Genomic DNA, 17694 nt, shown 5'->3' with positions numbered 1-17694 from the left:
TTTTTTGAGACAGAGTCTCACACTGTTGCCCAGGCTGTAGTGCAGTGGTGCAATCTCAACTCACTGCAATCTCCGTCTCTTGGGTTCAAGCAATTCTCCTGCCTCAGCCTCCCAAGCAGCTGGGATTACAGGCATGCGCCACCAGGCCCAGCTAATTTTTTTGTATTTTTAGTAGAGACAGGGTTTCACTGTGTTGGCCCAGATGGTCTTGATAACCTGACCTCGTGATCCGCCTGCCTCGGCCTCCCAAAGCACTGGGATTACAGGTGTGAGCCACCAAGCCCAGCTTCATAAAAGCCACCAAACTCCTTTTATGAAGCCAGCATTACTCTAATCCCAAAGCCAGAAAAGAACATCCCAAGGAAAGAAAACTACAGGTCAATATCCTTGAAGATCAAAGATAAAAAAATCCTCAACAAACTATTAGCAAACCAAATTCTACAACACATTAAAAGGATCTTTCACGATGATCAAGAGGATTTATCTGTGGTATGCAAAGACAGTTCAAATATGCAAATCAATAAATATGATGCACCACATTAACAGAATGAAGGAAGAAAATAATTAGGAATACATTAACCAAGGTGAAATACCTAGACACTTATAACTCTAAAACATTAATGAAAGAAATGGAAGAAAGACACAAATAAATAGAAAGATAGCCCATATTCACGGACTGGAAGAATATTGTTAAAATATCTGTATTAGCCAAAGTGATTTAAGATTCAATGCAATCTCTATCAAAATTGCAACAATATTTTTCTCATAGATGTAGAAAAAAGAATACGAAAATTTATATAAAAACACAAATACACGCAACACCACTGAATAGTCAAGGCAATCATAATCAAAAAGAACAAAGCATTCAAACTCTACTACAAAGGGGTAGTAATTAAAACAGCATAGTAATGTTTTATTTTTATAAACAGACACATTTATGCTTATTATAAATAGGCAAAACAAATAGATACAGTGACCAACGGAACAGAATAGAGAGTCGAAGAAAACACTCACATATCTATAGTCAATCGATCCTTGACAAAGGTGTAAAGAATACATAATGAGAAAAGGACAATCTTGTCAATAAATGATGTTGAGAAAACTAGATAGCCATATGAAATTGGACCCTTATCTCATACCACATGCAAATATCAACTCTAAACGGAGTTTACAACTTAAAGATTTAAACACGATACCTAAAACTATAAAACTACAAGTAAGAAATAGGGGGAAATTATACAACATTGGTCTGGGCAATGATTTTTGTTTGTTTTTCAGATTCGACATTAAAAGCATAGGAAACAAAAGCAAAGATAGACAAATGGGATTACACCAAACTAGAAAGCTTCTGCACATCAAAGGAAACAATTAGCAGAGTCAAGGGACAACCTACAGAATGAAGAAAATATTTGTAGTCCACACATCTGATAAGGGGCTAATATCCAAAATATAAGAGGAAATCAAACAGCTCTACAAAAACAAAACAGATAATCCAATAAAAACGTGAGCTATTGATCTGAATGGATATTTCTCAAAAGAAGACATCAGAATGACAGATACTTGAAAAAATGCTCACCATCACTAATCATTAGGGAGACAGAAATTAAAATCACAATTAGATATCACCTCCTATCAGTGAGAATGGCCATTATCAACAAACAACAAACATTTGCAAGAAGGTAGAGAAAAGGGAACCCTTGTACACTGTTGATAGGAATATAAATTTATATAACCATTATGGGAAACAGTATGGAGGAGCCTCAAAAAACTAAAAACAGAATTACCATATGATTCAGCAATCCTGCTTCTGAGTATTTACCTGAAAGTTTTAAAATCAGAATGTGGAAGAAACATCTGTATTCCCATATTCACAGCAGCACTAGACAATCGTCAAGTTATGGAATAAATCTAAATGTCTATCAGAGGATAAATGAATACAAAAAATACATATACACACAATGTATATATGTATTCAAACTTTAAAAAATAAAAATAATTTTGTAATTTGGGATAAGACAGATGGAATTGGAGGACATACCCTAAGTGAAATAAGCCAGGCACAGAAAGACAAATGCCACATGTTCTCACTTGTATGTAGAATCTAAATTAATTGAACTCACAGAAGTAGAGAGTAGAATGGTGGCTAACAGAGGCTGAATGATAGGGGAGTGGGCAGTTGATATGGTTTGGCTTTGTGTTCCCAACCAAACCTCATCTAGAATTGTAATCCCCAGGTGTTGAGGAAGGGACCCAGGACCTGGTGGGAGGTGATTGGATCACGGGACAATTTCCCCCATGCTGATACATAATAGAGAGTGAGTTATCACAAGAGCTAATGGTTTTAAAAGTGTTTGGCAGTTCCCATTTCACTCTTCTCTCTCACCTGCCACCACGTAAGATGTGCCTGCTTTCCCTTCCACCATGATTGTCAGTTTTTTGAGGCCTCCATACCCATGCAGAACAGTCAGTCAATTAAATCTCTTTTCCTTAGGCAGCTTCTCATAGCAGTGTGAAAATAGGCTAATACAATAGTCAAAGAGTATAAAGCCTCAGTTATATGTGAGAAATGTCTGACTTTTTTATTTTAGATCAACTGTACAGCATGAGGAACATAGCTAATAATTGAGTACTGTACATTTTAATATTGCTATGAATAAATGTCTAATGCTCTCATCACAAAAAACTATTAAATACTTGAAGGGATATATATGTTAATTAGCTTAATTTAATCATTCTACATTGTATTCAGAATCATATCACTTTGTACCCCATAAATATAAATAACCCTATGATAAATAATATAAATAAATAAAATTTAACAAAGGAAAAATACTGAGTATGTGTGATATTATAAGAAATATGTTTGAACTTTGTCCGGTGCTCCTCCCACAGAGTTGGCAAAACCCTTGAAATTGCCTGAGTGATAGGAATGTTTTTGTTATTCATAAGGAACTGCTTTCAATTACACCTGAGTTTATAATAATGAAGTGATTTAGAGTAAGTCCTCTGGACAGCCTCAGGATGGAGCTGGTCACCAGAAACACCAAGTCATTAGTAGGCTGGGATTTTCAGACCCTCCTCCCTACCCTCCACTCCTCCCATGCTCCCAGAAGAGGAGATTGAGCTCTATAAAAATTCAGATTGGGAGGTGTATAAGTCCGTTTTCATGCTGCTGATAAAGACATACTGAGACTCAGTAATTTATACCAGAAAGAGAGTTGAATGGACTTACAGTTCCACATTGCTGAGGAGGCCTCACAATCGTGGCAGAAGGCAAGGAGGAGCAATTCATGTCTTACATGTATGGCAGCAGGCAAAGATAGAGCGCTTGTGCAGGGAAACCCCCCCCCTTATAAAACCGTCACATTTTGTGATACTTATTCATTATCATGATAAAAGCATGGGAAAGATCTGCCCCCATGATTCAATTACCTCCCACTGGGTCTCTCCCACAACACGTGGGAATTCAATATGAAATTTGGGTGGGGACACATTCAAACCAAATCAGGAGGCTTAGGACGGAGGATCACTGGAGCCCAGGAATTTGAAGTTACACTGAGCTATAATTATACTAGCTACACTCCAACCTGGGTGACAAAGTGAAACCCTGTCTCAAAAAACAAAACTCTTAAACAAGGAGATGTGAACAGCTTCCTGTTTGGTGCACACATTATGGTGCTGAAAGGTGGCATGCCCACAGAAGGGCATTGAAGGCCTGTTCCCCTGCCCCCGTACCTTTCCCTATGTGTCCTGTCTCATTTGGCTATTCCTAAGTTGTATCTTTTGTACTAAACCAGTAAAGGTAAGGAAAGTGTCTTTCAATTTCTGTGAGCCATTATAACAAATCATCAAACCTGAGGAATGGTATCATGGGAAACCTTAATTTATAGCTGGTTGGTCAAAAGTACAGTTGACTCAGGACTTGTGACTGGCATCTGAAGTGAGGGCAATTTTGTGGGACTAAACCCATGAACCTGTGGGATCTGACACTAACCCTAGATAGATGGTGTTTGAATGAGATTGAATTGTTGAACACCCACTTGGTGTTAGAGAACTGGAGCTCTGACTAGCCTCCAAGGACCTCAAGTCAGTTAACTTATTACCCCACTGGGGGAAAAAAAGAGGGTTTAATATAGGAAGGATATTGCAATAATGATGCTCAGCAGATTCTCTGCCAGTTCTCCTGATGGAAAGGGCCTGGAGATGAATTATACAATCAGCAGAAAGCTGAATCAATCAGCAGAAAGCTCAGCTAGTGACTGTTTGAAATGGAACTTTGACAATTTCAAAATTCTACTACCATTCTGTTAGATTCTCATGTGGTAGCCTCTCCAACATTCGAATGAAGCAAGCAACAAAATTAATCCAGATTAGAAGTCATCTGTTATTAAGGTAACAAAATTTAGGAGGCTGTATTTTTACAAGTGTACTGTCTGACAGCACTTAGTTACCTGCAAAATTGGCACTACCTCCAGTCAGGTAGCAGTGAAACAAGGCCACACAGTAAAAAAAAAAAAAAAAATCTTTAAATTACCTTATTGATCAGAAAGACTAATCTATTGGTGGCCTCTTTATGGCTACAACTTAACATCAATTTTAAAACAAAATCTTAAAAAGGCTGTCAGACTTCTTCAAAGGATTCTGAAATAGCATTAAATCAAACATGTTCCTGCCTATAAAGTACAATGAAGCGAAAATGAAGTCAAGTCATCAACAATCTTCAAATTTCAGAACAATCAAGAATGATTATCTTATTAGAAAGAAGTTGGAAATGTTATGTGCATCAACAATCTTCAAACTACAGAACTATCAAGAATAATTTTCTCCACTTTGGGAAGCCAAGGTGGGTAGATCATGAGGTGAAGAGATCAAGGCCATCCTGGCCAACATGGTGAAACCCCGTCTCTATTAAAAATACAAAAAATTAGCCGGATGTGGTGGCACATGCCTATAATCCCAACTACTTGGGAGGCTGAGACAAGAGAATTGCTTGAACCCAGCAGGCGGAGGGAGGTTGCAGTGAGCCAAGAATGCGCCATTGCACTCCAGCCTGGGCAACAAGAGCGAAACTCCATCTCAAAAAAAAAAAAAAAAGAATAATTTTCTCATTAGGGAAAAGTTGGGAATGTTACCTGTCTTAAGAAAAACTTATTATTTTTAATGAAATACTTCCCCAAAAGAATTAATGAAATGTTTATTAACAGATGAAGCCACACTACTTTGTGCAAGAGAAGCAATTTTGCACTGCAAAATGTAAAAAGCTGATCTGAAAAGCCATTCAAAGTTGTTAGTTTCAGAGTCACTTAATATGTTTTTTAAATTTCCCATTAAGTTCAAATCATAAACTGAAATCAATCTGCAGAACATCAGTTGTAAAATTCCACACCATCCACCAATCATTCATTAAGAAAGCACAAGGTGCAAACTTTGTGTTCAAAAAGAACCCCAGCAGATCAAGAGAAAAAAAAATGATGATACCTTCTCTCCAGAAACTTTTCAGCCACATAGAACATGACAATACAGAGTTTTATATAAATTATAATTAAACTTTTTGTTATAAAAATAATTATAAGTAAATATATACTGGGTAGTATGTAATTTTGCTACAGCAGAATTAAAGTACTAATAAAATAATGACAAGATATGTCAAATACATGCTAAATGACATATGAAGATGCCACATTTTCTAAGATAAAAAAAATTACAGGACCAATATAAACAAAAATAAGAGGTATAAGAGAAGGTTTGCATGAGGAATGCAACGTTCAAAAAATGAAATACCAACAATCTACTAGTAGATTCACCAGTAGCAACAATGCTACAATTCCAATACCTTGAAAATTATCTTTCCTTAACAATTGAAATGCATATTACTAAATTCAGTTCTGCCTGCATGAATATTCCACTTTGGCCAAGGTACAGGAATGCCCAATGAAACATCAGAAATACAAAATATGAAGAAAAATGCCAACTGAGGTACATGCTTTTGATTATAACAAGGCACAAGGCATGTAGCTCCAAATTAAAGAAGAGATATACACCAAAATAAATTACTAAATTTCCATAAATAAGGTTGTTTTAAATTTTTTGTATATTTTAGTATGACATCTTGCTTGCTGAAACAATGACCATGTTATGATTGGGATAATTTTTTTTTTTTTTGATACAGGGTCTCACTCTGTCACCTTGACTGGAGTGCAGTGGTGCAATCTCGGTTCACTGCAACCTCCACCTCCCAGGCTCAAGCAATTCTCCTGCCTCAGCCTCCTGAGTACCTGGAATTACAGGCAAGCAAACCATGCCCAGCTAATTTTTGTATTTTTAGTAGTGATGGGGTTTCACCACATCGGCCAGGCTGGTCTCAAACTCCTGACCTCAAATGATCCACCCAACTCGGCCTCCCAAACTGCTGCGATTACAAGTGTGAGCCACTGTGCCTGGCCGACCGCACAAATTGTATAGGGCCGTTGTTATTTAGAAATGCCTTTTTTTTTTTTTTGAGACAGGGTCTCACTCTGTCAGCCAGGCTGGAGTGCAGTGGCACAATCTCAACTCACAACCTCTGCTTCCTGTGTTCAAGCAATTCTCATGCCTCAGCCTCCCAAGTAGCTGGGATTACAGGCACATGCCACCACACCCAGCTAACTTCTGTATTTTTGGTAGAGATGGGGTTTCGCCATGTTGGCCAGGTTGGACATGAACAACTATCCTTAGGTGATCCACCCTCCACAGTCTCCCAAAGTGCTGGGATTATGGGAGTGAGCCACCATGCCTGGCCTAGAAGAGCCTGATTTTTTATGTAAACCTTGTATAGAGGTTATACATAACAGAGGTATCTATTTAGCTGATGGCCAAAAAAATTCAACCAAGTTAGAACGTTCCAGAACATGACCATCATGGTTAGGCTGTTAGGTGAGAACATTCGGTTCAGGTATGTCTGATTTAATATCTAAGGGATTTCTTTGACTCTGGACAAAATGAGAAAGAGAGACAATCAGCCAATGTCTTAGAAAACTGTTTTTGAAAAAAAAAACTAGATAAAAAGTGAAAAATTAAATTAAGACACATATACAGTTGATCATTGAACAACTGAAGGTTTGCTCTGTGTGGGTCCACTTATACACAAAATTTTTTCAATAAAAGTTATGCCAAGTGTGTCTGCCTCTCCTGCCTCCTCATCCACCTCCTTTACCTTTGCCACCCCTGCCAACTAAACGATAGCAAAATCAATACTTTTTATCCTCCTCCTCACCAGGTAGCTCAACATGAAGACAAGGATGAAGACCATTGTAATGATCATCTTCCACTTAGTGAATAGTAAATATATTTTCCCTTCCTTAGAATTTACTTTTTTCTAGCTTACTTTATTGTAAGAATACAGTATATAATACGTAAAACACATAAAATATGTATTAATCAACTGTTTATGTTATTTAAGAGGCTTTTGGTCAACAATAAACTATTAGTAGTTAAGTTTTGGGTTAGCCAAAAGTTATACATGGATTTTTAATTGTATGAGAGGTTGGTGTCCCTAACCCCTGTGTTGTTCAAGGGTTATCTGTATAGCTAATTACAATGTATGTTACTATATGGACTTAATAAATCATTCATTTCTTCTAAGAACTCATATAATGTTATAAGGTGGTTAAATAATTAGATTGCTATTTTAAAATCACCTATCTCTACCATTAGAAAGGTGAAGCAATGAGAAAACAAGTCCTAATACTCATGTTTTATGTTCTTAAGGTTGTTTTAGGACTGTCGTTCAAAGACTTGTTAAGTTTAAACTTCTTCTAGAAGTCTGCAAAACAATGTAAGATTGTGTGGTTCTAATTACTTGATATAAAAGCTCAAATGTCTAATTTGCATCAAATGCTCTTGGTTAAAATACAGTGATATTCACATAGGAATTAACAGTGGTGATCTGTAATATTCAACCAAATATATGAACTCTACTTGCTTATTACTCTATAGATTTTCTACTGATACATATTTGTCAGATAATGATAACCAGGTCAAATTTCCTTATCACATCTAAAGTGCAAAAATTGCTATTTTCTATATTGACTTTTAAGAAGCTCTCAGAGTATGAACTTTTGTCTCCCCAAATTAATATCTAAGTCATGATGAGTCAATTTCTCCTTAAGAACAATGTTAAAAATGAAGGGTTGGTTCCTAAACACAACAGTAGGCAAGTTTTTAAAATTAAATTTACAGATGAGTATCATTGCACAGCTAATTTACAAATTTATAAATGGCAACAATACTGTCATTTTAAAAAAATATTTATGTTAAACTTATACATGAAACTGTATTAGTATATTGTATCATACAAAAATCTACCTAAAAAGTACCCAAAAAAATCATAAACTTTTAAACTTTAACTTTTTAAGTGCCTTAAAGTTTAGACAGGTGTAATTTTATTTTCTCTGAACAGCTGTTCATTTGGACACGTTCCATACTGTGTCCAATGCTACGGTTATATTTCTTAAACAGGAACTCGGCAACTTCCAAATTCCCTGGTAAATATTGACATGTCTCAGCATGTCAATATTTATACTGTCAAGACTTTGACAAGTTTCAACAATGGCTGCATCTTATTTCTTCGCAGGCACGTGCTTCTGTTGCAATTGAGCAAGTTCCTTCTTTATCCAATAAAATTCTAATTCACTGCTCAGGTAAAATTACAAGTAAGTTAATAGCATCCTCTAACATAGGACCAGATTGAACTCTGCTTACTTCAACATTTCAGTCACTTCTGTAGGATTAGCAAAGCTATGGAACTGAACAAAAATTCAGGATACAATATCCTCAGGTAATACTTATTTTTAATTACTTAATCTCAAGCCCAATTATCATTTGCCAGCACATTACTAACGTGAAAGCCTTTTCAGAATGTATAGAGCTAATCCATCTCCTTTTCTGTTAGTCTTAAGGGCTAGGTGAAGATAAAACTGGTTTAGTTTATAGGCTGCAACAATAATGATAATATTCAAAGGGAAGTTTGAATTCAGAATGTCAACCTAAAGAGTAGTTAGGAAGTTTAGCTCATTATCTAGGGTTAAACAAACACTATTTTAAATGCAAAATTAGTTTACCTAATTTTGTGCTAAGTGTCAGAGATAAACTGTTAAATTAATCATCATTAAATCAATCTTAAGAACAAAATTCTGTATTGCTGAAAGAAAATGTGCAATATCTTCACACAGCCTGGGATTTCCCAATAGCACACAAGCAGAAGTTTAATACAATACAAAGTTATTGGTAGTGATGGCATCTAGTAAAAACATGAATGCCTCATGAGCAGTTTGGAACTTTGGCATGCATTTCTTCTTTTTGGCAACACAAATCTCAAGAATGTTTTTCTCCCCAAAAGTACCTAATTTCATCAACATTAAAAATTTGCTGTCTACAATTGAACCCTGATCAAGGATTTCAGCCAATGCCTTAGAAAAAAGGCAAAACTCGCTTTCATCAGGGCTGGCAGCTCCAACAATGACAAGGAGGAAATTGTCCAGGGCTATAAAATGCATTAACTCCCTCATACTTGTATAAAAAGGATACAGTACCTTTTAATTATTTTAAAAACAGCCACCTTTTTCCTAGAAAACAAGGTACAGCAAATAAGCAATTGATTTTACACTCAAAAGACCCAAGTTCAAATCAAAACTATGCTTCATAGCTGAGTGTCTTTGATCATGCCATTAAAGCATTAAAACATTCACTGATTACTTCCATGTACCAGGCTTTGATATCCCAAAGATGGGTAAGACACATTTGCAACTTTCTACTGAGATAGAGACACCCAAAGAGAATTATAACACAAATTTGTAAAGTGCAGAGGTAGGGTAGGAGCTCCTCTGAAAAGTAGCACTCATCCTGGCCTGACATTTTAGAAAGATTCCTTGAGTTACATCTAATATTATACAAATCTTTAAAGAGAAACAGTTAGGTGAAAACAACTTAGGGGTAGAAGAAGAAAGATAAAGAAGGACATTCCAAGTAGAAAGGTCTGCATGAGTAAAGGCGCAGAGGCAAGAAATAGTGTGATATATGGAAATGATAAATACTTCAATGCTTCAGACTGCAAATCAAAAATTACAGATTCAAGGTCAAGCGTGGTGGTTCACACCTGTAATCCCAGCACTTTGGGAGGCTAAAGCCAGTGGATCACTTGAGGTCAGGAGTTTGAGACCAGCCTGGCCAACATAGTGAAACCCCATCTGTACTCAAAATACAAAAAATTTGCTGAGCGTAGTAGCACGCACCTGTAATCCCAGCTACTCAGGAAGCTGAGGCAGGAGAATCGCTGGAACCCAGGAGGTGGAGGTTGCAGTAAGTAGAAACAGCTCCACTGCACTCCAGTCTGGGAGACAGAACAAGACTCCATCTCAAAAAAAAAAAAAAATTAAAGGTTCATACACCCAATCAAGTCAGTCATTCATTCAACCAAAACCAACTGAGTACTTCTATGTCTCAGACAAATGATTTAGAATGTGGCGTAAGCCAACAAAACAGATAAAAACGCCTGCCTGCATGGATTTTACATTTTAATAGAGGAAGACAATTAAAAATACATGTACCAAATATGTAAAACATATATAGAATAGTGATAAATGCTAGAGTAAAAAGAGAAGGTAAAACAGGGTGGAGGAGTTCCTCCACCTGTTGGAAGTTGCAAAGCTCAATTTTAAATAGGGAGGTTGGGGTATGCTTTACTGCAAGGGTGACATTTGGGCAATATGTAAAAGATGTGAAGGAATTAGCTGTACGGATGCAAAAGCATTCCCAATAGAAGATGTACCCAGTGCAGTGGCCCTATGATAGAAGTAGGCCTAGTGTACTTAAGAAACAGGCTGGTAAGTATGGCTGGAACAAAGGGAAAGAGAATACAAAGACATGCAGTCAGAGAGGTAATGGGAGACCAGATCATACACAGCAGGGGTGTCCAATCTTTTGACTTCCCTGGGCCACATCGGAAAAATTGTCTTTGGCCACACATAAAATACACTAACACTAATGACAGATGAGAAAAAAAAAAAAAAAAAAAAAATCTCATAATGTTTTAAGGAAGTTTACAAATTTGTGGTGGGCCACATTTAAAGCCATCCTAGGCCACATGCAGCCCGTGGGCTGCAGGTTGGACAAGTCTGATGTAGACTATTGTAGGTCAAAGTAAGGCTGTTGGCTTCAATTATGAATTAAACAATTCACAAAAGGTTTTTAAGCAAAAAAGTAATGTTACATTCTTTTTTATATTATTTTGGAATAATTCTGACTTTACAGAAAAGCTGCAAAGATTGAAAGTTCCCATATAATCCTCACCCAGTTTTTTCTAATGTTAACATCTCATACTGCCACGGTACATTTATCAAAACTAAGAAACCAACACTGATACATTTCTATCAAGTAAATCATAGACTTTATTTGGATTTCACCAGTTTTTCCACTAATAGCCCCTTTCTGTTTCAGGATCCAATCTAGGATAACATATTGCATTTAGAATCTTACATCTAAATATACAATTTTTGACTTATATTTTAAAAGTATCACTCTGGCTGGCATATGAGAATAGACTGTAAGGAGGAAAGGACTGAAAAAAGCAGAGAGAACAGAATACAATTACCGTAATCCAAGCATGCAATCATAGTGGATAATGACAAAAATCCAAGCAAGAGACGGCCGATATACTAATAACAGAAATAGTAGAAAACTGTTGAATTCTAAATATATTTCATAGAAAAAGCCAACAGGATTTGTTGGAATACAAGGAAAGTAAGGAGTCAAGGATGATTCCAAAGATTCAACTGAGCAACTGGCTGTATGAAGTTGCCATCAATTCAGAGGAGAAAGAATGGGACAGGATTGGGAGCAAAGGAGTTCGTTCTGGGACATCTGAGTTCAAGATATCTTTTTAATACACAAATGAAGATGCAGAGGTAGAAAAAGGGGACTTGGGACATGGAGAATAGAAAACCCTTTAAAGGATTTTCATTGCAGAGAAGAGCAAATAAATGGGGTTGAAAATGGAGAAAGGTTAAGAGAAGCATTTCTTAAGGTAAAAGAAATAATACATAGATTAAATAGAAGTGTCTTTTTTGGTGAAAATTCTTTTTAAAAAATGATACTGGGTTTATTTGAGGTTTACAACTTGATGTTACAGGATACATATGGATAGTAAAACGGTTACTTCAGTGAAGGAGATTAACACCTATCGTCTACGTTATATTTTTGTGTGTGACAAGAGCAGCTGAAAATCTACATTTAACAAAAATCCCTAACACAATAAAACTGTATTAACTTTGGTCCTCAAGTACATTTCACTCTGAATTGAAAAGCCATGTAGGAAGAGAATAAAAATGAGAGAGAAGAAGAAAAAGGACAAACACTGGAACACGAAAAACCCCTACCTGAGGTTAGGGAGGCTAGCTGAGGATCAGAGAAAAAAAGCAGAACAATTGTCTTTCAACGTATGTGAATAACAGTGAATGAAAAAAGGTAGGTAATGTAAATTAACCCTATCATTAACACTAGAAACAAAGTAAAATGAGAAAATGGGGAGAAAGTGGTCTGGTGATATAAATGCAGTATCAATTTAATACTAAAGCCTTTTATAGAAGTACTCTCCTTATCTAAGGGTGTACATCCCAAGGCCCCCCAGGGAGGCTGAACTAAACTGCCTTCAATCTGAGCATGTTTCTGTTCACATCTACCCAGAAATTTAATTTCTTTTTTATTTTAACTAAGCTTTCATCACATACTATGGGTGTAAATTTGGCAGTTTGAGGTGTGACAGCAAAACTAGCACACGTTTCTTTTTGCTTATTCACAATTTTACAGATAGATTTGTTCTTACCATAGATCTTAGCAACATCAGCATATGATATTTTTTTCTTCCTTATTAAGTGGAGAGCTTTCACTTTTTCACTTAAAAGAGGCACTTTACAGCTACTCTTTGGCGTAACCAAATTGCTAGCATCGTTACTATTGTGCTTTGAAGCAATAATTAAGTAAAATAAGTATTACTAGAACACACATGCACTATGATACCACCTCCATCAATCTGACAACCAAGCAACTAATAGGCAGGAAGTTTATATAGCAGGGATATGCTGAACAAAGAGAAAAGATGATTCATGGCCCCAGGCTGGATGGAGTGAGACGGAATGATATTTCATCACAACTCAGAAAGGCATGCCATTTAAAATTTATGAATTATTTCTGGAATATTTTTTCTTTTCTTTTTTCTTTTTTCTTTTTTGAAATGGAGACTTGCTCTGTTGCCCAGGTTGGAGTGCAGTGGTGTAATCTCAGCTCAATGCAGCCTCCACCTCCCTGGTTCAATTGATTCTCCTGCCTCAGCCTCCTGAGCAACTGGGACTACAGGCATGCACCACCACACCTGGCTAATTTTTGTATTTTTAGTAGAGACAGGGTTTCGTCATGTTGGCCAGGCTTGTCTTGAACTCCTGATCACAAGTGATCCACCCACCTCAGCCACCCAGAGTGCCGGAATTACAGGCAGGAGCCACCACATCTGGTTGGAATTTTCTGCTTAATATTTTTAGATTGTGGTTGATCACGGATAACTGAAACAGCAGAAATCAAAACCTCAGATAAGGAGGGACTACTGTATTTAGTGCCTAATATATGCAATTCAACCATTCCTCCATTATAATTCCTCCTCTCCAGGGACTTTTAATTTAGCAAAGAGAAAGCCATGCACAATAATAGCCAACACTTTCTGAGGGCTTATTGTATGCCAAACACTTGCCTAGATGATTTACTTGTAACAACTCATTTAATCCTCATAACACTGAGGACACCTGTGCACTGGCTCCACAGAAAAATACAAATATCCACTATTTTTACATACGATTCTAAAATACCCATGAAACCAAAGTTGGAAATATTTTTCCAGAAGCAGGAGAGATAATAATTTTTTTAACCGGCCAGATGTGGTGGCTTACACCTGTAATCCCAGCACTTCAGGAGGCTGAGGCGGGAGGATCACTTATGCCCAGGAGTTTGAGGCCAGCTTAGGCAAAAGAGTAAGCCCCTGTCTCTATAAAAACAAAATAAAATTAGTCAACTGTGGTAGAATATACCCATGGTCCCAGCTACTGAGGATACTGAGGGAGGGGGATAGATCGCTTCTGCCCAGGAGGTTGAGGCTGCAGTGAGCCATGATTGTGCCACTGCACTCCACCCTGGGCCACAGAGCAAGATCCTGTCTCAAACATAAAAATAAAAATAAATAATTTTTGAACAAAGGAATAACGTAGTCATTTTATTTCTAGTAAGGAAAGGATCCAAGATGGTTTTAAATTAGGATTTATTACAAAGCTTCCAGAAAGTCTTTTGAAATTGTGATATAATCTGAAAACCAAAATGTAGGTGATTTATGTGCTTAAAGGTGATGCAGCTAAACAATCACCTCCCAAAAAAATCTCAACACATCAGATTAACTTTGATGTTTTACATAAATACAATAAACATTATACATATTTGTTCGGCCTCATTTATTGGCACATGCGTTTCTCTGTGGACAACTAAAAAACTGGCAATATCATTCTTTACTATTTTGAAGCTTTCTGATGCTCTTCACAGGTAGCCTGAAGCACAGCTTCATACAGAAGTATTAGCCTTTAGTGTAACAAAGATCAAGACAATCTTCATATGAAACCAAGGGCAGTTGTCTACAGACACATTTACTACCCTAAAAGCCAAGCTCGATAAGTTGTATAACATAATTTCCAAAACAAAACCAGGTTTGTTTAATTTGAATGGCAAGAATTGAAAGGTACAATATAAAGGAACTACAAGACAGAATATTAAAAGACTTTTTTCTTCCTCAGGTAGAGAGTACTGTGTTTTTTTTTACTTTTCTTATTCCCCTCTCCCCCATCCTTATTAAATTCCTTAAAGGAATAGACCATCTTTGTTTTATGCTGCAATCTCGAGATCCCTGAATAAAGCAGGCACCCAGTAAATACTTGCTAATTTGTTTATTTGACCAACCTTTGACAAGTCAATATAACATACTCAAATATCAAGTTAGTTATAGTTTAAAACAAAACCTTACAGGGTGCAGTTGCTCACGCCTGTAATCCCAGCACTTTGGGAAGTTGAGGCGGGTGGATCACGAGGTCAAGAGATAGCGATCATCCTGGTCAAAATGGTGAAACCCCGTCTCTACTAAAAATACAAAAATTAGCTGGGTGTGGTGGCATACACCTGTAGTCCCAGCTAGTCGGGAGGCTGAGGCAGAATTGCTTGAACCTGGCAGGGAGAGGTTGCAGTGAGCCAGGATGGTGCCACTGCACGCCAGGCTGGCGACAGAGCGAGACTCTGTCTCAACAAATAAATAATCTTTGTGTGCCTGAGCGAACAATGTAAACACAAATAGCAGAATCCCAAATCTTCTAATCATTGTGTTGCCCTAATACAGAAGGGTCTCATAGGCCGTATACAGCTCATAAACCAACAACTCACGTGAGTTGCCTTCTGTCTCTCTATCCACCTTCAAAGTCAATAAATAAAAAATTGATGACATTCTGAAAAGAACCCTGTGCTGCCTGGGAAAAAATACACCACACATTAAGCGCCAAAAGGTTGCCATTAGGGGGCAGAGTGAAAAACTCTCACTTCTAATACTTTATTAGACTAACAAGAACTATGCAAACTCAAACACGTCAAAGCGCCTGTTTCTCCACCTATAAAATGCAGCAAGAAAAATGTGTGTATGTGTGTGTAACAGAACCTCACCTAATCCTCACCTAATGGAATAATTAAAATCAGAAAAAGCTAAATACTACTAGATTACACATTGGCTTGTCATCCGTCTTGCCAGTTGATCTCTTTAAAGTACCTAATCAATTGCTGCACTCCCTAAAGGGGAGTCATTCCCATTAGTTACCACAGAAAGTTCTTTCCTGACTCCAAAGAGCTGAGTGCGTTTCAGCCCCCGATGCCTGGAGGGAACCCACAGTTTATCAAAATCTGGGGATTGAGAGGACAGGCCAATGTCAAATAGCATACTGAACACTACCCTCTGGATTCAACTGTCCTCCCAATTCCACAACCAACACAGGGCATTTCAAAAGTGCTTCGCATTCCCAAGAATCCCCCAGATGTAAATGGAGAAACTGAAATTGAGGTGAACAGGTAGGTGCGCACACTGAGGATGATTTCGGGAACCCTAACATCCCCAAAAGCTCACAAGAGGAAGGCGCGGGCGCTCACAAATTGAGGGGGATTCTCTCACTGTGGAGTTCTAGGGGTAACTGGCATGGGATTTTTTTAAAAGAAAGAAAAAAGATAAAAAGAACAGAACATCAGATTTTTGTTAAAAAGGCAGCCCCACTTCCGGACCCTACCTCTCCGTGACTCCACTTCCGGTCTCTTCCGAAACGCCCGCTTTCTCAGATCAAGGTCTTGCAACCAATGAGAGCATCAGCTACTTCCGCCGTCCTGCGGGACGTGCTCTAGATCCCGCCTTTTCCGGTGGAGAGGAGCCTATCCTAGAGTCTTAATCGCGCGGCCTGGGAGGAGGTGCCATGACAAGCCCAACCGGAGGGCTGGAGAGGGCTAGAAGGGCAGACGGGGCGTGCAGCCTCTTCCGCCTGGAGCCCGGAAGGGTGATGTGGCTGCGGCACCGCCGGCCTCGCTATGGTAAGAAGTTGGGCTGCTGGGTCGCGGTTGAGCTTCAAGACTGGGTTGTGGATCTGGTCTAGGGCTAGAGGTTGTGCGGCAGCCCGGGGTGTGTGGGCCCGGGGCTGAGAGGCTGTGGAGGCACGCGGTCACTGCCCGACCAACCAGAGAGAATCTGGTTGGACTGTCCAAGGAAGACTCCTAGGTCGCGGAGCTCGCCCCTCAAGCAAGGGCAGCTTTCCTGCTTGTTAAGAAAAAATGCCTTGGTGTGTTTTAACTCTTTGGCTACGTAGATTTTCCGTGGTCATCGATCCTTAGAGGCATTAGAGCTTCTCGAGTTTCCGCTTGTTTTCTTGCATCTCCTTATCTCTCCCTAGGTGCTTGACTGTGGTGTTATTGTTTGATTTTGAGGGGGAGGTTCCTTTGGCACCCACCTCCGTATCTTCATTTTCATCTGTTCAGTCAGTAGTCTCTCAGGGCCCCTCCCACATCTTTCTCTCAACTTTGAAGGTGCTACTTTACAAGCTATAGGTTTAAGACTTCTCTGCAAAGGTAGATTGCTTTTCTAAGAGCTTAGTATACTTACTGGAGTGATGTCTAGCCTCAGGCCTTCCTCCTGTTTTACCTCCAAGTCCATGTGCCAAATGTTGTGTATATTTCTGGGCAAAAGATGTATACCTGCGAGTAGACTCAAAAACAACTGTGACTCCAAAAAGCTTGAGTCTCCGTGTGAAAAATGATGAGCCTATGTCCACAGAAGTTGCTGCAGAATCCCATATAGCAGTAAGTCAGCCTCTTCTCTGGACGAGTTTACCACCTGATAGAGAAAATAGCAGTTGAGACTAGGAAGACTGTCACTCTTAATTCTTTCACATCTTTCTAGAACATGAAGTTGAATAATTTTACTCGTAGTACAAGTCAAAGATAACTTTTTATCATCTCACTGTCATATCGACTAGCTAAAAACAAGATACATATATTGTGCTTAAGATCAGAAGTATATAAACTATCTTGTCATGATTTTTCCAAAAGTAGCAAATG

At 38.1% G+C, this 17694-nt stretch overlaps 2 protein-coding genes across 2 annotated transcripts in view; one reads left to right on the top strand and one right to left on the bottom strand.

The window, feature by feature from the left end:
• XRCC4 (X-ray repair cross complementing 4) overlaps window positions 1-16581 on the bottom strand; it is a 275793-nt gene extending 259212 nt beyond the window's left edge. The window contains exon 1 of the mRNA XM_017507925.1: window positions 16380-16581. The gene's annotated coding sequence lies outside the window, so the exon portion shown is untranslated. The remainder of the gene's footprint in view (window positions 1-16379) is intronic.
• The window catches only part of TMEM167A (transmembrane protein 167A), a 25711-nt gene continuing 24520 nt past the window's right edge, over window positions 16504-17694 (top strand). The window contains exon 1 of the mRNA XM_017507957.2: window positions 16504-16674. Coding sequence (XP_017363446.1) covers window positions 16672-16674 — 3 coding nt within the window. The 5' untranslated portion in view covers window positions 16504-16671. The remainder of the gene's footprint in view (window positions 16675-17694) is intronic.

Source organism: Cebus imitator, unplaced genomic scaffold, assembly GCF_001604975.1.
Source record: "Cebus imitator isolate Cc_AM_T3 unplaced genomic scaffold, Cebus_imitator-1.0 Scaffold16, whole genome shotgun sequence".
NCBI lineage: Eukaryota > Metazoa > Chordata > Mammalia > Primates > Cebidae > Cebus > Cebus imitator.
The sequence above is the reverse complement of the archived record's forward strand: the minus strand, read 5'-3'. Positions and strand labels throughout refer to the sequence as shown.